The 27,991-nt window shown below is 39.8% G+C and overlaps 1 protein-coding gene across 1 annotated transcript; it reads left to right on the top strand.

Moving 5' to 3' along the window:
- On the top strand, positions 1–27,991 carry LOC139464437 (SWI/SNF-related matrix-associated actin-dependent regulator of chromatin subfamily A-like protein 1). The gene is made up of 17 exons (XM_071245972.1): positions 1–61; positions 2,328–2,909; positions 3,575–3,625; positions 4,926–5,109; positions 6,423–6,573; positions 7,450–7,611; positions 9,317–9,382; positions 9,702–9,839; positions 10,506–10,585; positions 11,354–11,486; positions 13,150–13,220; positions 15,353–15,455; positions 17,294–17,479; positions 19,600–19,700; positions 24,162–24,249; positions 26,446–26,596; positions 27,168–27,991. The coding sequence occupies exons 2-17, from the start codon at positions 2,351–2,353 to the stop codon at positions 27,374–27,376; spliced, it is 2,433 nt and encodes an 810-aa protein (XP_071102073.1). The 5' UTR covers positions 1–61; positions 2,328–2,350; the 3' UTR covers positions 27,377–27,991.

Below are 27,991 nucleotides of genomic sequence, written 5' to 3' on the forward strand. Positions count from 1 at the left end.
AATCATGGCGGCAAAAACGAAAGTTGACAACATTCTACTGTCGTCTTGTACTAATTTTAATGTATGTCGACAAACTTTTCTGTTCATTTTGCATGGATGTGTTATTTGTGGAATCATGCCTTCGACATGTCTAGATATTTGTTTGTTACAGTGATAAGTAATGGTTGTCAGGACGAAATATGGCTGTTTGCTACATTTGGCAAAAGAGGATATTCAAATAATGTCAAATGAAAAATAATGTCAAATGAGTGAGAGGACTGATCGGCAAGTATATTACTTATGTAACTATAAATTACTGCATTGGTGGCCATCATGTAACAGAAATGGTGTAGTTTTCCGCCCCGTTAGTGGCGTCATCTGTTTTCGTGGTATTTTTATGTGACTCTGTCTCGCAATAAAAAAACACACACCGTGTTTACAGCCGCACCTGCCCCTAGAATATTCGAAGTTAACGCTGCCGCCGCGGTATAACCAATGTCAATATGTTAGTTTCTCTGTTCTCATATGACTATACATAATATGACTGGCTGTTGATATAGATTATAGAGATCGATAATCACTCACTAAGTATTGATTAATTATCGATAATTATCGGAGAAGTAACTTTAACTTGAAAATGCAAGAAAGTCACGAAAGACATCAACATATTTCACTCATTGGTGAGCAGTGACACATTTATGCATAGATTACTTTGTGGACATTTGAGATATAAGAAAAACAATTGCTTTCCGTCTTCAACAGTTGACATTATTGACAATGACAAGACTGTTTCAGTTAATCTAAACATTGATCTCATCACAATATTTTATGTAAGTTATCAATGACAACAATTTCATATTGATAATCGTTAATATTTCTTCCCACCGACGATAATTGCAATTATCTATTGTTTTAGCCATCCCTTCTACATAATCATGATAAGATATATTCATAGCCGATTGCTGCTATGCTGGATGTAGACTCATGTCTTGACTGTTGTGACTCTTGGCTAGATAATTCACTGTCATGGCATTGCGCACCTTTCAGCTATTTCAAAAAGTTTTTCAAGCTTGGGTGTCTGACTGTAAACATGGTAAAGCCAACATTATGTCGATTTATGAAAATTTATAGATAAAAGTTTTGGGGTCATCTCTGATATGGTTTTTGCTATTTTACTTAATTGCTCCTTAAGCCTGATCTGTTGGTGAAACTTTGTAGTGGTGTTATTGTGGTTTTTGGTCTTTGAATATCGAAAATTTGGTGAACCAAACGTTGGTGTTGTTCTTATTATTCCAAAAGGAAATCCACTTTTTTTTGTCACAGAGTTTGAGTTATCACAGATTCTACCACCTGCATTGTCATAGTTGGTTGGTTTCTTGTTTTACGCTGCACTTCGCAATATTCCAGCTATATGACGACCGTCTGTAAATAATCGAGTCTGGACCAGACAATCCAGTAATTGATATCATGAGCATCGATCCACGCAATTGGGATTGATGACATGCATCAACCAAGTCAGTGAGCCTGCTTATGATATCAATCACTGGATTGTCTGATCCAGACTCGATTATTTACAGACCGCCGTCATATAGCTGAAATATTGCCGAGTGCGGCGTTAAACAACAAACAAACATCATCTAGGAGGGTTCATAGAACACAATTTTCACCTTGAGATGATTTCTTGCCATTGAAAGGTAAATCTTGCCTGTTAAAGACAATTGTATTCTATAAGGTGAACATACAGTTTTGAATTTGTCCTTAGACATATCCAGCTGTGCCACATTTTCTCTCAAAAGGGAGGTAACTCTCCCAAGTACTCAAGTACGAGTTTACTTCTTGAGTAGTGCTTCCACTCGAGTACCCATTTCACTTCTAGTTTTAGTTCTGTTTTGTAAACTGAAACCTTGTTCAACCATTTTACTATTTGTCATGCAAATGAAACAAAACTAACCAATGAGTTTTCAATTGAGTTTTCTTTATTGATGTTATATTTAGAATATTAACTTGCAGATATTGATGTAAGACACTGTATTTAGAACTTGTGTCGTCATCCTTAAGTTACACCCGATTATGTTTCTTGGTTTGTCAGCACCATACCCTTGCTCATGTGTTTCACCGAAGTGGTAAAGGTCTGTGAGAGAAGCATCACATCAGGCTTTCCTCCCACATTTAGCTGACCCATCGTAATGTAACTGGAATACTGTTTAAAGTGGCTCGCTCGCTCACTCACTCACTCACCCACCCACCCACCCACCCACTCACTCACTCACTCACTCACTCACTCACTCACTCACTCACTCAAAGGTTATCATCTCTGGTTGGTATTAAGTTTTGAACTTTATTTCCAGTATTGTCACTACTAGATGCATCAATGGAGAAAGGTGGTCTCACAGATGAACAGAGGAGGAAAATAGAAGAAAACCGCAAACGAGCCTTGGAACGACGTCAACAAAAGAGTCCACAGAAAGCATCTCTTCCTGTTCAAACTGTCACAACAAATAAAATCATTAATCCACCATCTCAATTTCCAGGAAACAAAGGACAAATAAACAGTTTTGGGTTGACAACTGTTGGAAGCATTGGTACAAACTCACATCAGCACAGTTCCAAACCACCTTCTTCATCTTTGGGATCAATAGGCTCAGAGAAATCATTTCAGAATAACCGGTTCCAACAGTACAGCTATTCACATGCTTCTGGTCAGAACAAATCTAGTGGTTGGAAAAACACAAGGACTAACTCCTCCGGCAAGACAAGTAGTCTATATACATCTGGACATAAGCAAGATCCTGTGTCGGCAAAAGTTTTCTATTCCCAAAATACTGTAAAAGGACAGTGTGTGTTGGAGTCCAGGGAAAGATTCCGTGTGGACATCGGGTATCATGCAGGGCTGGTGGAGATCTTCAAATCTCTCAACTCAAAATTATATGGTAAGGGTTTGATGACAGTTTGTAGTATAGAATGTCTTAATAGTATAGATTATGCAAACTGGATTTACTGTAATGAGGGGTGAGGTAGCCTAGTGGTTAAAGTGTTTGCTCGTCACATCGAACACCCAGGTTTGAGTCCCCACATGGGTACAATGTGTGAAGCCCATTTTTGGTGTCCCCCGCCGTGATATTGCTGAAATATTGGGAAAAGCTGCGTAAAACCATACTCACTACTGTAATGAAGCCATAGGAAGAGACCATCAGGAATATTACTGGTTCTTGTGTGGGGTCTTTATTTATGTCCACATGTACGTAACAGGTAATTAATGTTTAATATACAGTACGCCTCATCTACAGCTTTCTTGGTATGCTTCTGGTAACCTCCACACCATTTTGTTCAGTAGGTTTTTAATATTCTATTGACTGCAACATATCAATCATAATGTAAGAAATTATCCCATTAAGATCCAAATTTAAATGTTTTAGAGGTTTTACTGTAATACATGTTTCAAGTTGACTGACTGACTGACTGACTGATGTCATGTTAGATTGAAGTAACGTGGACCATGAGTGTATTTCTCACCAGGACTCACTTCTTTGTGCCTACATGATTTATACTAATACTATATATGGATGGTACACTGACAGATATTGTTCTTTTCCAGATGCTGTCAGTCGAAAGTGGAGCTTTAAGCTGGAAGATTATGATAGCCTGTGTGAGTATCAGCTAGACCCCTCGGAACATACTTAGCATGTCACTTCCAGCTGTGATCCGGGTGGGATTCTGGGTTAGAATAGATTCACAGCAACCTACTATCTATGCTGGGTGTACATGTTGTACAAGGTGAAACATTGGTTTGATGGGTCAGTATGACCTGCCTCACTATATACACTACCGGTATATACACCATACACTATTATCACTCCATATGCTATATATCATGACATATACTGTGTACACCATATCCAGTATGAGCACTACAGACACTACATGCACTATACATACTGTGTACACTATGACCGCTGGTGTTCTAGCTGATAGAGTCTCTGTCTGGAGAGTGGAGGTCAGAGGTTCTATCGCCATCACCTTGCCATACCAGAAAACAGCAAAAAGTGGTACTTTTTTTTTTCTGCCTGGCATTCTGAAACATAGCCTCACACACCTCGAGATCCATTGACAATTTCCTATATACACTTTACATTTACAAAATTATTGTCCGCGTGTGACACGTAATCCTATCATAATCGATGTAACTATCATCAACCAGTGTTTTTAAGCCAACTCATTGCTGAGAATTTTTTAATATTGGCTAGTATTGTGCACAACCACCAGTAGCTAAAGTGATGACGTAAATCCTGCTGGGGTATCATGCAGGTAAAAAGAGGTACTGTAAGTCCCCATGAACCCCAGCGAGGTGGCCTAGCTTTGGTTACTGGTGGCCTATAGCCCGTATTTTAAAACTGTATATATAATATTGTTATGTTCAAATATGTTTCATAAATTGTTTCCAAATATATTATTCTCAAATATGTTTCACAACTTGTTTTTAATTAAAAATTTGCATTAATAACTAAATTGTAAATATATTAACTTGGTCTCGTCGCTATATGGCTGAAATAATGCCGATGCGACGTTAAATTTTAACTCACTCACTCACTTTACATTCTATACACTGTACAATATGTACACCATGTACACTATACACTGTACGCACACAACACTGTCTATACACTGTAGACCCGTGAAGATTCGGGGTAGAATAGGTCGTCAGCAACCCATGCTTGCCGTAAAAGGCGACTCTGCTTGTAAGAGGCGACTAACGGCATCGGGTGGTCAGGCTCGCTGACTTGGTTGATGCAAGTCATTGTATCCCAATTGCATGGATCGATGCTCATGATGTCAATCCCTGGATTGTCTTCTGCAGACTCGATTATTTACAGACCGCTGGAATATTGTTGGGTGCAGCATTAAACAACAAGCAAACAAACAAACAAACTATACACTGTATGTTGCAGTGAAGGCTGTGACCCCTCTGAAACCCCAGGTCCACCTTGAGCCCCTCCCCAGGGGTATACTACAAACGTTTGCCAAGCAGCTCCGGGGCACCTATGAGTCCAATGACATCCCTGATGCTGACCTCTCCAAGGTCGATGCCGTACTGGTCGACGCCCTCATGCCGTTCCAGCGACTCGGTGTCAGGTAATTATTGGGGTTGATAGCGTGAGTGAGTGAGTGAGTGAGTGAGTGAGTGAGTGAGTGAGTGAGTGCATAGGTGAAGAGTTGTCTGTTAGTGCCACAGTGTTTCAGTTATGTCATGGCATGTCCCCTGCTTGTGTCAACTTTGTAGAATTCAGGGTGTAGTCATATACCTCATCAGTGAAAGGAAGGAACGGGTACCCGGGCCAAGTTGTCAAATGTGCCACCATTCTCTGTGCAGAGTTGCACCCCTTAGACACGCCAGAAACCGATGATCATGTATGTGAATGCTGGTTCACACCGATTATGTTTCTGTTTTGTGGGTTTCACCAAAGTTGAAAACATCTGAGACCTGCATCACATCAGGCTTTCCTCCCACATTAAGCTCACACAACGTGATATGACTGGATTATTGTTCAAAGCAGCATTAGAAGCCAACTCACTCCCTTAGTAGCAAAAGGCAGCCCATGATCATTACATCCGGCTCCTTGACCTTTGAAACCAGACACTCACTGCAATATTCACTCCAACATACACTGCAACACCCCATATCTGCACAGACTGTCCGTAACTGTTCACCAGCTGCTGGAAGAGGCTGAGCACGATGGCCTGATTTTGGTCTTATTTTACTTCAAAGCAATCAACTTTAGCTCATGTAGCGTCGATAACATCATCAGAGGCTTCCCCATAATCATGATAATGGCGTAGTGTTTGGTTTAGTGGCAGATCCTGTTTCCTTCTTCCAAGAAATCTGTATGTGTCGGCAATAGAGAGCAATACTTTGATTTAAGGCTATATCAGTGTTTCCTTGATTCACCTTGACAGCTCACCCAAACATTAGACTCAACCCATGTCCCTTCACTTAGTATCTGGGGGTAGGGGGCGGTCGGGTAGCCTAGTGGTTAAAGCGTTCGCTTGTCACGCCAAAGACCCGGGTTCGATTCCTGACATGGGTACAGTGTGTGAAGCCCATTTCTGGTGTCCCCTGCCGTGATATTGCTGGAATATTGCTTAAAGGGGCGTAAAACCGTACTCGATCACTCACTAGTATCTTGGGTAGAATGTGTGAAGCTCATTTCTGGTATACCCCTCTGAAATATTGCTGGAATATTGCTATAGAGGCATAAAACCATACTCAGTAACTCACTTAATATCTTCACAAACAGTTTGTGTTTAATTTTGTCATGGCAGAATTGAGATAAACATACTTATCTTCAATGTTGAGCAAGTTTACCTGTAAACTTAACTGAGCTGAGATGAGTTTTGAACTGAATGTGTTTTGTACGACAGATGTTTAAGCTTACTTTTGCTTTCAGTTTTGCCATCCATAAGCAAGGCCGGGTGCTGCTAGCTGATGACATGGGCCTGGGAAAGACGATACAAGCCATCTGTGTTGCTGCCTACTACCGGCATCTCTGGCCGTTGTTGGTTGTCTCGCCTTCTTCTGTTAGGTTCGACTGGGCTCAGGTAGGTCTGTATTTAAACTGTACTACATGGTGAATTGTACTGGTTCTGTTTATCTGAATGGGTACATTGTGTGAAGCCCATTTCTGGTGTCCCCCACCGTGATATTGCTGGAATATTGCTAAAAGCGGCGTAAAACCATACTCACTCACTCACTGTTTATCTGAGAGAAGACTTGGTGAGTATATGAGCAGTGCTAGGAAGTGGATCAAGTGGATGGTGGGACACAACACTGTCAATCTCACTGAAAACTGATCCGGGATAAATCACATTACAGACAAGGCTATCTCTCAACCTCATTAAAATCAGATCTTAGTTCCTGCTACGGCTAAACAAAGGTCTGAGGACATTGTCACGTTCTGACGTGACTCGGAATGGGATGTCCTCATATCTTTGTTTAGCGGTAGTGAGAACTGAGAATGAGATTGGGCTATCTCTAGGATATTCAACTGTGGCAATCAAATTTCGAAAAAGTCCTTATTTGTCCCAAAATGGAAGTCTCTTTTAGTCCTTTTTTTTAATTTTAGAGGAATTTAGCATTACATTTGCAGTGGTGTTAAACTAAGAAGTAAATCTCTCTGTATTGACAAATTGACCGTATCCTCTGTGAAATAAATCCCAGCCCAGGCCGATGTACCTCTTACATGTCCAATTGTTCATGCACTCCCTCACTATGTACTTATCGAGTTGACCGCCTCCGTGGTCTAGTGGTAGAGCGTCCGCCCAGAGAGTGGAAGGTCCGGGGTTCGATCCCTGGCCACGTCATACCAAAAGACGTTAAAAGATGGTACTTGTTGTTACCCTGTCTGGCGCTTGGCATCATGGGGCTAAAACAAGGACTGGTCGGCTGGAGTCAGTATACTGAGTTGTATGATGCAGCAAATCCGGCGGTGGATCCCGAGTTTGGACCCCCAGGAGATCAACGTGGTGGTGTCGGGCAAGTCTAGCTGTACTTCGGGGCAGGTGAACATTGTCAGTTATGACATTCTGGCGAGGAAAGCTGAAGACGTCAAGAAGAAGCACTTCCAGGTGGTCATCATGGTGAGGCAGAGTTTATGCTCATATGTGTCCAACTGCTTTCTTATATCATGTATATATATGTCCGCCAGGAGAGTGGAAGGTTTTGGGTTCGATCTCAGGCTGCCTTGTACCAAAAGACGGTAAAAGATGGTACTTGTTTATACCCTGTCTGGCGTTCGGCGATAAGGGGCTAAAACAAGGACTGGTTGACTCTGAGTCAGTATACTGTGTCTGAGTGGGGTATTCATGAAACTGTGGCATGGTATCTCGGTGGGCTAGTACTATAAAATCGGCATTAGTTCGGACTAGTACAAACTCCACACATTTTTTTCGATTCATGTCACAACCTTACCATGAATAGACATAATATATCTAAATAACTTTAGTTTATTTTTTGGTCATCGGCTGAAATATTTTTGAAGCATTTGATATATTACAAATACATAAAGATATAAGGCCACACCAGTTTAATTGTTCCACAGGTCTGACTGGGACTTTGTAGCCATACGGATCAAATGCATGTATTGGCCTAATCTCACTGAAATCAGGGACTGCCTCCGTGGTCTAGTGGTAGAGCATCCTCCCAGGGAGCTGAAAGGTCCGGGGTTCGATCCCTGGCTGCGTTATACCAAAAGACGTTAAATGATGGTACTTGTCGTTACCCTGAAATCTTTTACACCAATGTGATACATCTTGGCATTAAGTGAGCGAAATGTTCAGACAGTATATCTGATTTCTTGAAAACAATTATAGTTGGGATTTTCTGACTGCCATTAGATAAAGCCTTGCTGTCATATTGAAATTCATCTGATTGTTTCTGAGCAGCATGGCATCTACCCTCAAAAGGGAGAACGATGGAAGGAATATTTGTGTTTTTTTAATGGGTTTTCATTTGTAAATATTGAACTTAATGAATCGAGTTGGTAAGGAAGTAAGACAAATCTTTTAAGAAAGCTGGCCCCTGATTGGCTCAAGAACCCGTGTATCCTTTATTTGGATTGGGTGGTCAAAGTTCGCTCAGGGTTCACCTGACGTGACCTTCTATAGAGGTGTCCTCAGATCTTGAAACTGGGAGGAATCTTCTCGGAGTAAAAGACCTGATTGTAATGAGATTGGTGTTGTCTCTGGCAAGCAGAAACTGTGAATGTCAACACGGTTAATGGACTTAACATCCATCACCACAGACTTGTCACCTGTGTATCATTACTGAACCAAAGAACCTGGAAATATTATGCTGATACATTAATCAGGTACACAAACACAGAGGTTAACTTCAAGTGCTATTTTGAATAAAAAACATAAAAATAATAGCCATTGGCCACATATTTTTTATTTTTCGCAGCAGGAAAAGAAAAAAAAATTAAACAGAAAAGGGATAAATTTTTATTATGTCTCCCGCTAGTAATATAGACCTAGATAAAAAATGTTATATATAAATTCCATGTCTAAACTATCAGTTTTAATTCCACAGGAGAATGATTTTCAAATAAATGAATAAATAAAAAAAAAAAATAAATAAAAAAAAATAAAAAAAAAAAATAAATAGTAAAAAAATAAAATAAATGGTTGAAATAGCTATTTATTTTAATATTTATTTTAAAAGAACCTTGTGTGGAAAAGCTGGAATAAATCCTTCAAACATTAAATTTAAGAAGTTTGGCCTAACTTCTCATCATGCTCATGTACATTTGTCAGACGTGTTGACATGAATTTTGTTTTATTCAAGGACGAGTGCCACTTCCTGAAAAACTTCAAGACTGTTCGGACAAAAGCAGCTCTGCCAATACTCCAGGTCAGTTCATCGGATCTGTTCGGGTGTGTTCCGATATTCTTGGTCATGGGAATGTATTACATTACATCACACTGACCCCCTGAGGTGAATAATTGGATCAGGTTGTCAGGCTTGTTTACTTTGTTGATTGTGGTAAATAGAATCTCACCCTCATGTCTTTTGATATCAAATATATAAGCACTTGTCGATAAAAGAATAAAACTCATCAACTCGTGGTGATATTGTTTTATCTCGGAAGACATGAGGGTGAGATTCTCTATGCATTTACTGCTGGTACTGTACTGGTCATGCTGTACGTCATCACATGATCTGTTGTCAGAATGCAAGGAAGGTGTTGTTGCTGTCGGGCACGCCGGCCCTGTCTCGTCCTTCGGAGCTGTACACGCAGATTGTTGCTGTTGTTCCATCTCTCTTCAAGTTCCATGACTTCGGTGTCCGCTACTGTGATGGGAAACAGGTAGATGCAAGAAGCCCATTGTTCCTAGGTGCCACAGTTTGCTGTGCAGAGTTGCACCCCTTAGCCTTGCCAGGATTTACTGTTTGTGTGTTCAAATCACAGTTGCATTGTCAGTTGGTGTGTGTTTGTGTGTCAGCAACATTTGCATTGGCTGTTGGTGTGTGTCAGCAACATTTCCACTGGCTGTTGGTGTGTGTCAGCGACATTTGCATTGGCAGTTGGTGTGTGTTTGTGTGTCAACAGCATTTGAACTTCAAGTTGGTGTGTCAGCAACATTTGCATTGGCAATAACTGTGTGTCAGCAACATTTGCATTGGCAGTTGGCGTGTGTTTGTGTATCAGCAAAATTTGCATTGGCAGTTGGTGTGTGTTTGTGTATCAGCAGCATTTACACTGGCAGTTAGTATGTTTCAGCAACATTTGCATTGGCAGTTGGTGTGTGTTTGTGTATCAGCAGCATTTACACTGGCAGTTGGTGTGTGTTTGTGTTTCAGCAACATATGCATTGGCAGTTGGTGTGTGTCAGCATCATTTACACTTACTGTTTGTGTTTCAGCAACATTTGCACTGGCTGTTGGTATAATTCAGCAGCATTTGTACTGACTGTTGGTATATTTCAGCAACATTAATTCAGCAACATTTGCACTGGCTATTTATGTGTTTCAGCAACCGTGGGGCTGGGACTTCTCCGGGGCATCCAACATGGCGGAGCTGCAGCTACTGCTGGAGGAGCGGATCATGATCAGGTGAGGAGACAACACAGCAGCACCGCCACCAGGGCATTCTCCATCTAGGTTCCAAATTACATGCCCTTGGCACATACAACTTGGGAAAATGTTTGTGAAGGGCAAACTATTTGGAAGATAGGGGAGCTGAATGTTTTGAGAAATAATTTGGCTCCTGAAGGAGAAAAATAATTGTGTTCCATTAAGTGGTGAAATTCAAAGCTCAGCTCTTAAACAAAAATATCCTCTTAACAACCTTACTTTTAACTAAACAACATATTGTTATACAAAGTAGAAATATCTGTAAAGATCTGGGGAGAATAGGTCTTCACCAACCCATGCTTGCCGTAAAAGGCAACTATGCTTGTCGTAAGAGGTGACTAACCGGATCGGGTGGTCAGACTTGGTGACTTGGTTGATGCATGTCATCGTATCCCAATTGCGTGGATCGATGCTCATGATGTCAATCACTGGATTGGCTGGTCCAGACTCGATTATTGTACAGACTGCTGTCATATAGCTGGAATATTGCATCGTGCGGCGTAAAACAAGAAACACACACACACACTTAGACAGTTTAAACTTTCATCGGTGTTTGGTTTGATTAGGTGTCATCCTACCCTTACAGCATGGATCTTTCACCTATAAAATTGGGTCCATACTCAGTTATTTACAGGCTGTAGGCCATAGCTGGAATTTGTGAAGAGCAGCATTAGGTAACAAACAGACACAGTGAAACTCAATAGCCTTTGAAAGTCCAATAGTCCTGACTGAAGTTCCTGCTTGTAGACGACAGAAGAAGGACGTATTGTCCCAGTTACCTGCCAAGGTCCGTCAGATGGTTTTGCTAGATCCCCAGTCCATCAAGTCGAACAAGGACCTGAAGAACTCCTCCAAGCTCCTGGATCACAAGAACCTCAAGGTGAACAGCAGTAACTCACAGAGTTGTGTCCCTTTGATATGCCAGGATTTTATGAGCATGGGTTCAAAGATTTAGATTACGACTCTTGGTTTGTCAGCACCATACTTGTGATCGTGGGTTTCACCAAAGTGGTAAATGTCTGACTGTATCACTTCAGGCTTTCCTCCCACAATGCATGCACACCATGTTAGCCATTGTTAGGGTTTCACCAAGTTTTAAATACTGTAAATCTTGATATTAACGCGAGGGTGAATTAAATGCGAAAAATGCGAGTGGTCTTAGCTCGCATTATTAAACATAGCATTTATATCAACAATAAGACATTTTGGATAGCAGAAATACCAACTTAGACATACACTGAAAACAAACAACTATGTATTCCACATCACTGTTTATTGAGCAGCACTTGTTACAAGTATATAAACAATGTCATTCAAACACTAATTACATCCTATGAATTGTCACTGCTGGGGTCTTTGCTCTTTGCGACTGCATCAAAGGCCGACATGAGCCAGCTCGCACGTATTGTTTTAGCTGAAGTACTCTACTCAGCGCTTAGAAGCGGTGCTATTTAAACCTGTAAACCTGACAGAGGACATTTTGTTTAGATATAAATCCACTGATGCTTGAAAGGAGGGGGGTGTCGCATTCATATTGGGTCACATTTATGGCTAGAGGCCAGCGGACGCATTCTTTTGGAGACGCATTAATTTCACATTTTACAGTATCTATAATGATCTGCATCACATTGGATTCCCCTTTCACACAAAGCCAACACTGTGATATAACTGAATTATTGTTCAAAATCGGGTTAACCCAAAAAATGTTAAAGCTCTTTTTCTCGCTTTTCAACAGTTTTGAGATGGCAGGGAGATTTGAGTCAAAGTGGTGAGATTATTATTCAGAAGCAGGGGTCGATTTTGCTTTATCCCAGCTGCACCAGTGCAGGTAACTTTTATTGCCAGCTTGCACCCAGTGCAGATAACATTTCCCACCACAAGTGCACTGCAGCAGTTATATTTGATAACAGTGGAAAACTGAATTCTTTTAGAACTTGCTGCAAATCTTTTAGAATCCAGGAAACAAAAGTTGCTTATAACTGTGAAATAAACAGGTCTGAAGCGAACCTGCGGAACTAATTCTTCACAAATACCACTTGAACAGTCACTCATGAGGTTACAATTACAACAAACAGACACTTTGAAACTTCTGTTTAAGGTTGTTTAGTGGATATCAAGATGTGAAAAGCCATATACAGATTTTCTCAAAATAAAATACTGGAGCTCATATGATCTCAAGTTTATTTTCTTTGAATTTATTTAATATTCAAAATCACTGAAAATACAGTGTTTCAATTTATGATAAAATGGTGCAGCCAATATTTTGGTGGTGCAACCTGATTAATTCACTTGGTTACACCTGGTTCAGGTGATAAAACAGAATGAAATTGTATTCTGAGACGATTTATGAAAGCATTTCTCCAGACAACGAGAGTCACCGGCACTGTACAAGATATATAGTGACATTAAGAACTGTCGTATAAGTGACATCAGTATTGACTAATGAATTAATACTGTCATGTTTAAAGAAATAAGATGTCATAATTCATAATTTAATCCTGTCTTAAATAGCAGCATAATCTGCATGATATCTGTTGTTTCAGGGGATGGAGAGACGAGGAGCCCTGTTAGAGTACTTCCACCACACCTGCACTGCCAAGACGAAGGCTGTCAGGTGGGAAACTCACCACAAAAGCTCATAAGTTCATGCTCTGTTAGTCTAGAAACATCTGTTAGTCGAGGCATGTTAGACATAATAGTTACTATGTAATTTCTAAGAAAATTCAGCTTCAAGGACGGCCATCAAAGGTGAAAAAGACGTTCAAATAAGTTCTAAAACTTCCTAGAAATCTTGTCACAAGCTGAACCATATCATTATATAACACAGACTTTATGGCCAAAGGGCTATGGTTTTGAATACTTGGTTTCAAGATAGAAATGTGACAAACCGTTTTCATTTGCCACCTTTTTGTAATTGGAGCCACCTTTATGACTGTCAAATCAGAAAATGGGACAAGTGTGGCCCAGTCATCTAAGGTGCCGTAATTTGCTATTCAGAGTTGTGTCCCTCCTTGAACATGCCAGAAACTTTTGATTGTGATTTGATTTCCGGTTCGCCCGATTATGTTTCTAGGTTTGTCAGCACCATGTGGGTTTCACTGAAGTGGTAAACGTCTGAGACCTGCATCACTTGTCTTTCCCTCCTCTTTAAGCTGACATGCCATGATATGATTGGATACTTTTCAAAGCGGCGTTAAACCCAAATCACTCACTCACTCAAATCAGAAATTGTCCCTTCCTCACCCTGCCCTATGACCTGTAAATGCTCACTCAAATACTATTGATAGCTTCACTGGTATGCCAAGAAAAGAAAATTTTGACATACTTCCCATTATATTTTACACTTCACCCCCAAAATAACCAAAGATTCAAATATTTTCCTTATTTCGTTCACAGACAATAGGTTTTATGAATGAATATCTGTAAAGATATTAATGAAACAGAGCCCTGAACTGTGACTGGTTACTTGATTTTTGTGTGTAATGTTTTAGAATCGACAACATTGCAAACATTGTTCAGCTGTTGTCTTCATCGGCCTGTCTAATTATGAAGCTTCTGCAGGACAATGATCTCCTTGTCAAGGGGACATAATTCAAAGTAAATGTTTCAGGGGACATAACTCTGTGTAAGTCGAGCCAAGTACTGCTTTGATAAGTATATCGGTTGTGTCATAGTGTACCAGATGGACAAAGGCCTGCATTGATATGGCTCTTGCAGATTATGGATCTTAGGGTAAACTTTGGGATCCAAACCACAAGCAAGTTCTGGCATCTTCCACCACAGGGCCACCCTTCCTATTGTCGCAAGAGGATATAAGAATCGGTGCTGTCTGTCCGTCCATCCGTCCGTCCATCCGTCACATTTTGCTTCCCGGCAGCAGAAATAGAAAACATGAGAGTTATCTTAAACAAACTTCGCACATAGATAGGTCAAATGGTGAACTGGTGCCTTTTGATAGTTGGGGATTTTTGAAATTTATTTTTCGAGTTTCCATGGCAACAACTTTGATTTAGACTGAAAATGGCGGTAGTCCTCCTTTCCAAAGGGCTATTGCCTTGCACACAACCAGACCTGTCATATTGGCGGGGGATATGGTTATTTCATGCTTGTTTTGTTAGAGACGTTTCAGGATGATCTACCCTGGTAGTTTCATGTGATGGGTTGAGGTTGGGTGGGCTCATGGATTTCAAGCAACCCTTTTTGAAATTCACTTATGGATCCCAGTCACTTGAATCAAAACAATTATCATTGTATTATTGAAATAGGTACATTCAACATTTATATTAGATGCCCCACCCTCATTTCCTTTACTTGCCAAGATCGTTACTGGTTTTAATCACAGATATCATGACCATTCCTTTGACCAAAGTGGTCAAAATCTTTGACCTGCATCACTGAGCTGATTGTGTGATACTATTGATATTTTCCAAAGCAGTATTTCAATCATCTATCCTGCCTGGAGTGTGAAAGGTCGCTGGTTCGTTCCCAAAGATGTAGGAGATGATACTGTTGTTACCTGTCACACATTACTAAGGGGATATAGCAAGGAGTTGGTATACAGTGTCTGATCAGGTATCCACATTAAACTGAGGGATGGTATCTCATTGGGGTAGCACCTCCAAGCAGGACTAGTAAACGTAGTGGGAACTAGTAAAAGCAGCTACACACACATGTGCATGCACATATCACATAGCTGTACAGGTGAAATAACCTCTCCTCAACCACCTCATGCTCTCCATCTTATAGAGACTACATACTGGACATGTTGGAGTCAGACAAGAAGTTCATCGTGTTCGCACATCATCAAGAGATGCTGGATGCTGTAGAGGATGCCATCGTGTCATGTAAGGTAAGCAACATTCAGAGGATGTCATTGTGTCTTGTCAGTAAGAAACATTCTAAGGATGCTATTGTGTCTTGTAAGGTAAGCAACATTCAGAGGATGCCATCATTACTGGTAATGTAAGCAACATTCAGAGGATGCCATCATGTCTTGTAAGGTAAGCAACATTCAGAGGATGCCATCATGTCTTGTAAGGTTAGCAACATTCAGAAGATGCCATCATGTCTTGTAAGGTAAGCAACATTCAGAGGATGCCATCATGTCTTGTAAGGTACGCAACATTCAGAGGATGCCATCATGTCTTGTAAGGTAAGCAACATTCAGAAAATGCGATCATTACTGGTAATGTAAGCAACATTCAGAGGATGCCAATGTGTCTTGTAAGGTAAGCAACATTCAGAGGATGCCATCATGTCTTGTAAGGTTAGCAACATTCAGAAGATGCCATCACGTCTTGTAAGGAAAGCAACATTCAGAGGATGCCATCATGTCTTGTAAGGTACGCAAAATTCAGAGGATGCCATCATGTCTTGTAAGGAAAGCAACATTCAGAGGATGCCATCATGTCTTGTAAGGTTAGCAACATTCAGAGGATGCCATCATGTCTTGTAAGGAAAGCAACATTCAGAGGATGCCATCATGTCTTGTAAGGTACGCAACATTCAGAGGATGCCATCATGTCTTGTAAGGTTAGCAACATTCAGAAAATGCGATCATTACTGGTAATGTAAGCAACATTCAGAGGATGCCAATGTGTCTTGTAAGGTAAGCAACATTCAGAGGATGCCATTGTGTCTTGTGAAATGAACATTCAGATTTTGCCATCATGTCTTGTAAGGAAAGCAACATTCAGAGGATGCCATCATGTCTTGTAAGGTTAGCAACATTCAGAGGATGCCATCATGTCTTGTAAGGAAAGCAACATTCAGAGGATGCCATCATGTCTTGTAAGGTTAGCAACATTCAGAGGATGCCATCATGTCTTGTAAGGAAAGCAACATTCAGAGGATGCCATTGTGTCTTGTAAGGTTAGCAACATTCAGAGGATGCCATCATGTCTTGTAAGGTAAGCAACATTCAGAGGATGCCATTGTGTCTTGTAAGGTTAGCAACATTCAGAAAATGCCATCATTACTGGTAAGGCAAGCAACATTCAGAGGATGCCATTGTGTCTTGTAAGGTAAGCAACATTCAGAGGATGCCATCATGTCTTGTAAGGTAAGCAACATTCAGAGGATGCCATCATGTCTTTTAAGGTTGGCAACATTCAGAAAATGCGATCATTACTGGTAATGTAAGTAACATTCAGAGGATGCCATTGTGTCTTGTAAGGTTAGCAACATTCAGAAAATGCCATCATTACTGGTAAGGTAAGCAACATTCAGAGGATGCCATTGTGTCTTGTAAGGTTAGCAACATTCAGAGGATGCCATCATGTCTTGTAAGGTAAGCAACATTCAGAGGATGCCATCATGTCTTGTAAGGTTAGCAACATTCAGAAAATGTGATCATTACTGGTAATGTAAGCAACATTCAGAGGATGCCAATGTGTCTTGTAAGGTTAGCAACACTCAGAAAATGCCATCATTACTGGTAAGGTAAGCAACATTCAGAGGATGCCATTGTGTCTTGTAAAATAAACATTCAGATTTTGCCATTGTGTCTTGTGAGGTAAGTGTCATTCAGAGGAAAACAGATTTGTGGGTGTTGGGCTAGCTTGGTGGTTAAAACTCAACTTGTCAAAGGCCCAGGTTTTGTTATGGGCATAATATTCCATGTTTACCTCCTGTCCAAGTTTGTTTTGATGCCTCTTGTTTTGAATACTTTGTTTTCATCAAATTCAGAATGGGCCCGAGTTTATTCGGATCGATGGCAAAACTTCCTCCGAGGAGCGTAACATTCGCTGTCAGAGGTTTCAGAACAGTGAGTCTGTGAAGGCGGCTGTGCTGTCCATCACTGCAGCCAACGCAGGACTCAACATGGCCGCCGCAACCGTCGTTGTATTTGCTGAGCTGTTTTGGAACCCAGGGGTAACTATATGATAACTATTTGAGAATGTTCAGAATGTGTATTTAGTTGTATTCTGATACAAGGGGATCAGAAAATAAAATGTTTTTCAAGTTTACCATTTGCCATTGGCAATATTTTGAACTTTGATACTTTTTTTAATTGTAGCTTTATGTGTGGGTGAGTATAGAATAAGCTGATCTCTGTCAGTGTTACATCTGGCAAAAATCTGGTTAAGGTATGTGATGACCTGGTAGAAAATCCCAGATGTGGAAGGTTTTCCTATCTTCCATTTGCTAATATGCTTGAGTATTTACTGCTAATAGGTTTCTGTGGGACATTACTTTTTTGCATCACTTTATAGGATTATAAATCAGTTCGAACATGTTTTCAGCATACATATACAGGTGAAAATCAAATTTACTGTATGACTAGAACGTTCTCCTCGATTATCCAGTGTATTGTATCTCCATCCTATTATGATGAATACCCTGACTCATTCGTCTTACCACGGGTTTGTTTCCAGAGTTGAGAGTTGAGAGAATACTGGCATTATCGCTGCGTCTTTAACTCATGAAAGAAGAGTGTATGTCGATTTGATGTCTATTTTTAGTATCTTGGGTGTCTATTTTTAGTATCTTGTCATTAAACCGTCCTCAAAACGAAGCTTAGGTGGCAAATTGGCCCAGTGTAAATATCATAACAGAATCGCGACGTGAGTCACTGGATCAACAATGTTTGTCAGCATCATACAAGAGTTCATGGTTTATCAAAGTGGTAACACTTAGGTAACATTTTTTCAATGTGGTAACATTTTGGGATAAGTGCCATGATGCATCTGAAATATTGCAGTGCGGTTAAACCCAACTCTCTTATATGGAAGTGTATTAGTGCCACAGTCTAATCTTTTTTATCATCTACGTAGAGGATGCTTACAATTATGTAGATGATACCATAATCTACATAGATGATGCTTAATTTTTTTATCATTGTAGTATTATTTACGTAAATGTAAGTATCATCTACATAGATGATAAAAAATAGTTAAACTGTGGCACTAATACGCTTCCATACTCTTACTGTTATCATTGTTATTGTGTTTACTTGTTAACAACTGTACATGTTACCATAGTGATTGGACTCTATTCCATCTGTAATATATCCAGGGGGCACAGGTGTCCCGGTTGTCTAAAGTGCCGCAATTCACTGTGCAGATTTGAGTCCCTTGGACAGACCAAAAACCCATGATTTTTGATTTGTCAGCACCGTGATATAACTGGAATGCTTTTAAAAGCGGCATGAAGCCCAACTCACTCAATCTTATATTTCCTGTCTCTGCAAGAAGATTTTGAATCTTATTACCCACAGGTTATCTTTCAGTGTCATTTTCAGTTTTTAGAAAAACTATACTGTTAGGCCACAATGATTGAATGAATAAGGTATTTATCCAAATGTCACATGGAGTATAAACCACTATTGGGATTTTACTCATTTGGTTTGTTTGTTTGGTGTTTAACACTGCACTCACAATATTCCAGCTATATAATGGCAGTCTGTAACTTCTTAAGTCTGGACCAGACAATCCAGTGATTGATATCATCGATCTACGCAAGTCAGCGATCCTGACATCCCGATTCCCGTTAGTCGCCTCTTACGACAAACATGGGTTGCTGAAGACAAATTTTACCCGGATCTTCATGAGTATCTTCATTTGGTAGATAGGTGGGCAGGGATGAGATTGTAATAAGTAATACAAAATAATCTAGTATAAGGACTTTTCATTGCTGACTGACCCCATGGGGATTCTTGGTTAGAATTGGTCCCAAGCAGCCTATGTTGGTCTCAAGAGGTGACCAAATGGATTGGGCTGTCAGACTTAGTGAATTGGTTGATAGCATTTCATCGTACCCCGATGGCAGGGATCATTACTGACAATATCAATTATCTGGTGCAGACTTGATTATTTACAGGCCACCGTCAAAAAGCTGGAATAGTGCTGAGTGCGACGCGAAACAGCAAACAAACTTTGCTGTCAGAAAGATATTTTACTGGCACTTCAGAGAATTAAAGTCCGTGTAGCACTGAACTGTCAGCCTTGTCCTTCACTGTTTGACAGGGATTGTCTGTGACATGTTTTCCGCAGATCCTGGTTCAAGCAGAAGACCGAGCTCACCGGATTGGGCAGATGGACTGTGTCAATGTCCACTACCTGGTTGCCCAGGCAACTGCTGATGACTATATATGGTATGAAGCTGATGTGTAAATATTGACTCCCAATTCCATGAGACCACATTACGAGACATTTTATAATAGTGTCATGAATAAATTGCTCCCGGTGTCATCTCAATTATCATGTTTATTACATCTTCAAGCTATATTGATAAATACTCTGGGTCATTTCATTAGTGTGACTTCATGCAGATTTGGATGCCACTTCCCAAACAATGCTATGGTGGCAAATTGGCCCAGGTTATTCTAGAGGATGACTGTGAAATGAGTGTGAAATGGCCAGTACATGTTGTTGCTTTGTGCTATCTCAGAGCTCAAAGGAGCTGTCAAGAATGAACCATTTGTGTTTATTCCCACATGCAGAGGAAAGTTATGACGCACTTAATCCTGTGGAGAGATATATCTAGACCTGCTCAGAGGCCAATATTTGGCCCCCTAAGTCTGCAGAAAATGTCACTAAAATTCCCTAATTGAATTTCAGAATGTCCTTGTTCACAGGTTCATGTTAAAATGTTCAATGAACCTCCAAGAAAGAAAATTGAAAAATCCCTATTTTGAGCAAAATAATCATTTTTGGATATTTGATGGCAATGGCACTTTGTTTGTAACCCTACTTCTACTGCTTTTGAGGCAAGTAAGCATTTATTTACCTGTACATTTTTTGTGATGGTTACATGTCCACCAGCTGTCAAAAGTGTTAGTTTCTGACCCAAACACTAACCTTTCCTGGTGTTAGTTTCTGACCCAAACACTAACCTTTTCCAGTGTTAGTTGTTTCTGACCCAAACACTAACATTTCTCAGTGTTTGTTTCTACCCAAACACTAACCTTTCCCAGTGTTTGTTTCTAACCCAAACACTAACCTTTTCCAGTGCTTGATGTTTCTAACCCAAACACTAACCTTTTCCAGTGCTTGATGTTTCTAACCCAAACACTAACCTTTTCCAGTGCTTGATGTTTCTAACCCAAACACTAACATTTCTCAGTGTTTGTTTCTACCCAAACACTAACCTTTCCCAGTGTTTGTTTCTAACCCAAACACTAACCTTTTCCAGTGCTTGATGTTTCTAACCCAAACACTAACCTTTTCCAGTGCTTGATGTTTCTAACCCAAACACTAACCTTTTCCAGTGCTTGATGTTTCTAACCCAAACACTAACCTTTTCCAGTGCTTGATGTTTCTAACCCAAACACTAACCTTTCCCAGTGCTTGATGTTTCTAACCCAAACACTAACCTTTTCCAGTGCTTGATGTTTCTAACCCAAACACTAACCTTTCCCAGTGTTTGATGTTTCTACCCTAACACTAGCCTTTCCCAGTGTTTGATGTTTCTAACCCTAACACTAACCTTTCCCAGTGTTTGATGTTTCTACCCTAACACTAACCTTTCCCAGTGTTTGATGTTTCTACCCTAACACTAGCCTTTCCCAGTGTTTGATGTTTCTAACCCTAACACTAGCCTTTCCCAGTGTTTGATGTTTCTACCCTAACACTAGCCTTTCCCAGTGTTTGTTGTTTCTAACCCTAACACACACCTTTCCCAGTGTTTGATGTTTCTAACCCTAACACTAGCCTTTCCCAGTGTTTGATGTTTCTACCCTAACACTAACCTTTCCCAGTGTTTGATGTTTCTACCCTAACACTAGCCTTTCCCAGTGTTTGATGTTTCTACCCTAACACTAGCCTTTCCCAGTGTTTGATGTTTCTAACCCTAACACTAGCCTTTCCCAGTGTTTGATGTTTCTACCCTAACACTTACCTTTCCCAGTGTTTGATGTTTCTACCCTAACACTAGCCTTTCCCAGTGTTTGATGTTTCTAACCCTAACACTAGCCTTTCCCAGTGTTTGATGTTTCTACCCTAACACTAACCTTTCCCAGTGTTTGATGTTTCTACCCTAACACTAGCCTTTCCCAGTGTTTGATGTTTCTAACCCTAACACTTACCTTTCCCAGTGTTTGATGTTTCTAACCCTAACACTTACCTTTCCCAGTGTTTGATGTTTCTACCCTAACACTAACCTTTCCCAGTGTTTGATGTTTCTACCCTAACACTAACCTTTCCCAGTGTTTGATGTTTCTACCCTAACACTAACCTTTCCCAGTGTTTGATGTTTCTACCCTAACACTAACCTTTCCCAGTGTTTGATGTTTCTACCCTAACACTAGCCTTTCCCAGTGTTTGATGTTTCTAACCCTAACACTAACCTTTCCCAGTGTTTGATGTTTCTACCCTAACACTAGCCTTTCCCAGTGTTTGTTGTTTCTAACCCTAACACTAGCCTTTCCCAGTGTTTGATGTTTCTAACCCTAACACTAGCCTTTCCCAGTGTATGATGTTTCTACCCTAACACTAACCTTTCCCAGTGTATGATGTTTCTAACCCTAACACACACCTTTCCCAGTGTTTGATGTTTCTAACCCTAACACTAGCCTTTCCCAGTGTATGATGTTTCTACCCTAACACTAACCTTTCCCAGTGTTTGATGTTTCTAACCCTAACACTTACCTTTCCCAGTGTTTGATGTTTCTTTCCTAACACTTACCTTTCCCAGTGTTTGATGTTTCTACCCTAACACTAACCTTTCCCAGTGTTTGATGTTTCTACCCTAACACTAGCCTTTCCCAGTGTTTGATGTTTCTAACCCTAACACTAACCTTTCCCAGTGTTTGATGTTTCTACCGTAACACTTACCTTTCCCAGTGTTTGATGTTTCTTCCCTAACACTTACCTTTCCCAGTGTTTGATGTTTCTTCCCTAACCCTTACCTTTCCCAGTGTTTGATGTTTCTAACCCTAACACTTACCTTTCCCAGTGTTTGATGTTTCTTCCCTAACCCTTACCTTTCCCAGTGTTTGATGTTTCTACTCTAACACTAACCTTTCCCAGTGTTTGATGTTTCCTCCCTAACACTAACCTTTCCCAGTGTTTGATGTTTCTACCCTAACACTAACCTTTCCCAGTGTTTGATGTTTCTAACCCTAACACTAGCCTTTCCCAGTGTTTGTTGTTTCTAACCCTAACACTAACCTTTCCCAGTGTTTGATGTTTCTACCCTAACACTAGCCTTTCCCAGTGTTTGATGTTTCTAACCCTAACACTAACCTTTCCCAGTGTTTGTTGTTTCTAACCCTAACACTTACCTTTCCCAGTGTTTGATGTTTCTAACCCTAACACTTACCTTTCCCAGTGTTTGATGTTTCTTCCCTAACACTTACCTTTCCCAGTGTTTGATGTTTCTACCCTAACACTAGCCTTTCCCAGTGTTTGATGTTTCTAACCCTAACACTAACCTTTCCCAGTGTTTGTTGTTTCTAACCCTAACACTTACCTTTCCCAGTGTTTGTTGTTTCTAACCCTAACACTAACCTCTCCCAGTGTTTGTTGTATCTACCCTAACACTAACCTTTCCCAGTGTTTGATGTTTCTAACCCTAACACTTACCTTTCCCAGTGTTTGATGTTTCTTCCCTAACACTAACCTTTCCCAGTGTTTGATGTTTCTACCCTAACACTAACCTTTCCCAGTGTTTGATGTTTCTACCGTAACACTTACCTTTCCCAGTGTTTGATGTTTCTTCCCTAACACTTACCTTTCCCAGTGTTTGATGTTTCTAACCCTAACACTAGCCTTTCCCAGTGTTTGATGTTTCTAACCCAAACACACACCTTTCCCAGTGTTTGATGTTTCTTCCCTAACACTAACCTTTCCCAGTGTTTGATGTTTCTTCCCTAACACTAACCTTTCCCAGTGTTTGATGTTTCTACCCTAACACTAGCCTTTCCCAGTGTTTGATGTTTCTACCCTAACACTAACCTTTCCCAGTGTTTGATGTTTCTAACCCTAACACTTACCTTTCCCAGTGTTTGATGTTTCTACCCAAACACTTACCTTTCCAAGTGTTTGATGTTTCTAACCCTAACACTAGCCTTTCCCAGTGTTTGATGTTTCTTCCCTAACACTTACCTTTCCCAGTGTTTGATGTTTCTAACCCAAACACTTACCTTTCCCAGTGTTTGATGTTTCTAACCCTAACACTTACCTTTCCCAGTGTTTGATGTTTCTAACCCAAACACTAACCTTTCCCAGTGTTTGATGTTTCTACCCTAACACTAGCCTTTCCCAGTGTTTGATGTTTCTAACCCAAACACTTACCTTTCCCAGTGTTTGATGTTTCTACCCGAACACTAGCCTTTCCCAGTGTTTGATGTTTCTAACCCTAACACTAGCCTTTCCCAGTGTTTGATGTTTCTAACCCTAACACTAACCTTTCCCAGTGTTTGATGTTTCCACCCTAACACTAACCTTTCCCAGTGTTTGATGTTTCCTCCCTAACACTAACCTTTCCCAGTGTATGATGTTTCTACCCTAACACACACCTTTCCCAGCGTTTGATGTTTCTTCCCTAACACTTACCTTTCCCAGTGTTTGATGTTTCTACCCTAACACTAACCTTTCCCAGTGTTTGTTTCCAGGCCTCTCATTCAGAGTAAGCTGGAAGTGCTGAGTAAAGCTGGGCTCACCAAGGACAACTTCTCAGAGGCAGACACTACACACATGAAGGTGAGCTCACTACTCGCCCATCACCAAGTGGGGCATGGGTGGTACAGAATTGCACCCCTTAGATGTTCCAGAAACCTATGCCCGGGGTTCAAATGCCAGATTAACCCAGATCAAGTTTATTTGTTTCTCAGCATGGTCAAGGGTAAGCGGTAATTATCTGGGACCTGCATCAGTTCGGGCTTTCCTTTCACCTCAAGCTGACATGAAAAATGTTCAAATCGGCATGAAACATAACTCACTAGCTGATCACCTAGCTGTTATTGCTTACCTTGACATTGCTGGTGTGAACTTATGTTATGTATCTTTGTCCGTCAGTCCATCAGTTAACACATTTAGTTTATGGTTTACCATTCTGTTGCTCCAAATGAAAATTTGATAAAAATGCTTATTCTGTGTGATATGACGGTAGCCAAAGTAACTGGTCATTAAAAAGGTGAGGTGTTGCTGTAATACTCACAAGATCATCCATAACAAAATATTTTGTTGAATAACTATATTTACTATTTTTTTAAAGATTCTCCTGTTCGTACTAAGTCCCCATATTACTTCATGATATGTAGATGTTGTTTTGTTTGCAGCATTCTTGAGCTAAGGATACATACATGTCATATTGTTTGTAGGATTTTTGACCTGAGGATAAATACACGTCATATTGTTTGTAGGATTCTTGATCTGAGGATAATACATGTCATATTGTTTGTAGAGCTCTAGCTATAAGGATAAATACACATCATATTAGTTGTAGGATTCTTTATCTGAGGATAAATACATGTCATATTGTTTGTAGGATTCTAGCTATAAGGATACTTACAGATATTGTTTGTAGGATTCTTGATCTGAGGATAAATACATGTCATATTGTTTGTAGGATTCTTGATCTGAGGATAAATACATGTCATGTTGTTTGTAGAACTCTTGGTATTCTGATGAATACATGTCAAATTGTTTGTAGAATTCTAGGTATAAGGAAAATACATGTCATATTGGTTGTAGGATTCTTGACTGAGGATATATACATGTCATATTGTTTGTAGTATTCTAGCTATAAGGATAAATACATGTCATATTGTTTGTAGGATTCTTGATCTGAGGATAAATACATGTCATATTGTTTTTAGGATTCTAGCTATAAGGATAAATACACATCATATTGTTTGTAGGATTCTTGATCTGAAGATAAATACATGTCATATTGTTTGTAGGAAACTTGATCTGAGGATAAATGCATGTCATATTGTTTGTAGAGCTCTAGCTACAAGGATAAATACATGTCATATTGTTTGTAGGATTCTTGATCTGAGGATAAATACATGTCATATTGTTTGTTGGATTCTAGCTATAAGGATAAATACACATCATATTGTTTGTAGGATTCTTGATCTGAAGATAAATACATGTCATATTGTTTGTAGGAAACTTGATCTGAGGATAAATGCATGTCATATTGTTTGTAGAGCTCTAGCTATAAGGATAAATACATGTCATATTGTTTGTAGGATTCTTGATCTGAGGATAAATACATGTCATATTGTTTGTAGGATTCTAGCTATAAGGATAAATACACATCATATTGTTTGTAGGATTCTTTATCTGAGGATAAATACATGTCATATTGTTTGTAGGATTCTAGCTATAAGGATGAATGCACATCATATTGTTTTTACGATTCTTTATCTGAGGATAAATACATGTCATATTGTTTGTAGAGCGCTAGGTTTAAGGATAGATACATGTCATATTGTTTGTAGGATTCTTGATCTGAAGATAAATACATGTCATATTGTTTGTAGAATTCTGGCTTTAAGGATAAATACACATCATATTGTTTGTAGGATTCTTGATCTGAGGATAAATATGTGTCATATTGTTTGTAGGATTCTAGCTATAAGGATAAATACATGTCATTGTTTGTAGGATTTTTGATCTGAGGATAAATAGGATATGCAGGATTCTAGGTCTGAGGATAAATCATGTCATATTGTTTTTTGTATTCTTGATCTGAGGATACGTACATGTCATATTGTTTGTAGGATTCTTTATCTAAGGATATATACATGTCATATTGTTTGTAGGATTCTTGATCTGAGGATAAATACATGTCATTGTTTGTAGGATACGAGATCTAAGTATAAATACATGTCATATTATTTGTAGAACTCTAGGTCTAAGGATGCATACACATCATATTGTTTGTAGGATTCTAGATCTAAGGACATCATGGACTATTTTGAGGATTCTTTCATTGAGGAAGGGGAGGTGGAAGGTGATAAGCCTGATGAAGAACCCACTAAACCATCAACGTCCATCTCTCCTGCCATATCTCCAGACAAGCAGGAAAAAAGAGCAGGTTGAATGTCTTGAATTGGATGTTGACCAGATATTTACAAGATGTTTATTGTTCTGATTTGTTCCTTTACTCAGAAATATCTTTGGGGGCATGGGTTATCCAGTTGTCTCAGGAGCTGCAATTTAGGGGGAGAGTTGCCTCCTTTGGGAATACCAGAAAGCTTAGATGGTGGGTTTCTATCCCCGATTCACCTGATGATAATTCTTGGTTTGTCTGTGCCATACACAAGCCTGGCCATACACAAGCCTGGCTCCCACATCAAGCTGACACTCTCTAAAATAACTGAAATATGTGTACTGTTCAAAGAGGCGCTGAACCACTCACTGTCATTCATTTATTTATTCTGGTTCCTAAGTGTAAAATTTCTAAGACCTGCAACATTTCAAGCTTTCCTCCCACATCAAGCTGACACACACTTATATGACTGAAATTCACATTCCCCAACGAAATGTTCAGTATAGTGTAAATCAAAAAGGGGAATGTGAGCCCCTGCATGACTCTCATCTAATCTCCCCCTCTCTCACTCTCTCTGGCTCTAAGAAATGAGACCTTATTAAAATCATTCTTTCAGCACACACTGCTCGTCAGTCCAATATTGATAAATTCTTTGTGACAAAGAGTGAAGACAAGGCATCACAGGACTCCAAGACCCAGGACGAAGACTTTGATTCAGATGACTTCTTTGACACCCTGACCAGTGAAGACATGCTGGCTCTCACAGACGACGTCAACTGGGATGAGGAGATACACGAACCTGATCTCAAAAAGAGAAAACTGTAAAAGGATGAATGTTGTCACAGTGTCCATCCTTGGTCTAGTCTAAATCAGTCATTGCCAGACTTGTGTTCATCTTCAGCCACATTGTTAATGTAGGAGATGAAGCCATCTTTAAACACTGTAGGATGAGTAGGAATGTATGGCTAACAGAGGTCAATAAGGCATGCCTGGCAATATTGTTGCAGATTAAGCCATCTTCGCACAGTCAGATGAGTAGGAATAAATGGAAAACTGGGGTCAAAAAGCATCCCTAGCCATATTGTTGGAGATGACGCCATCTTTGAACACTGTCAGATGAGTAGGAATGTATGGATAACTGAGGTCTGTCTGCTTGCTTCTCTGCAAGGTCCGGTTCTCATTCAGAACACTTTATCATGGCATGTGTAATATAGATGTGGTAAAATAGCATGTATATTAGTTATCATATGTCATGACAAGAACACTGATATTTAAAAAAGTACCTTGTGATAAATTACATTTATCTAAAAGGGATACAGTTAGCATCACAAGGACATATTGCGATTATTGTTATGAGAATATTTTGTATATGTAAGTGCTATGTTTTCTGCTGTAAATTTGTACAATTTTGTCAAACAAATAAAACTGTGATATGTTCCA

Source organism: Haliotis cracherodii, unplaced genomic scaffold, assembly GCF_022045235.1.
Source record: "Haliotis cracherodii isolate W230 unplaced genomic scaffold, xgHalCrac1.p SCAF_17, whole genome shotgun sequence".
NCBI lineage: Eukaryota > Metazoa > Mollusca > Gastropoda > Lepetellida > Haliotidae > Haliotis > Haliotis cracherodii.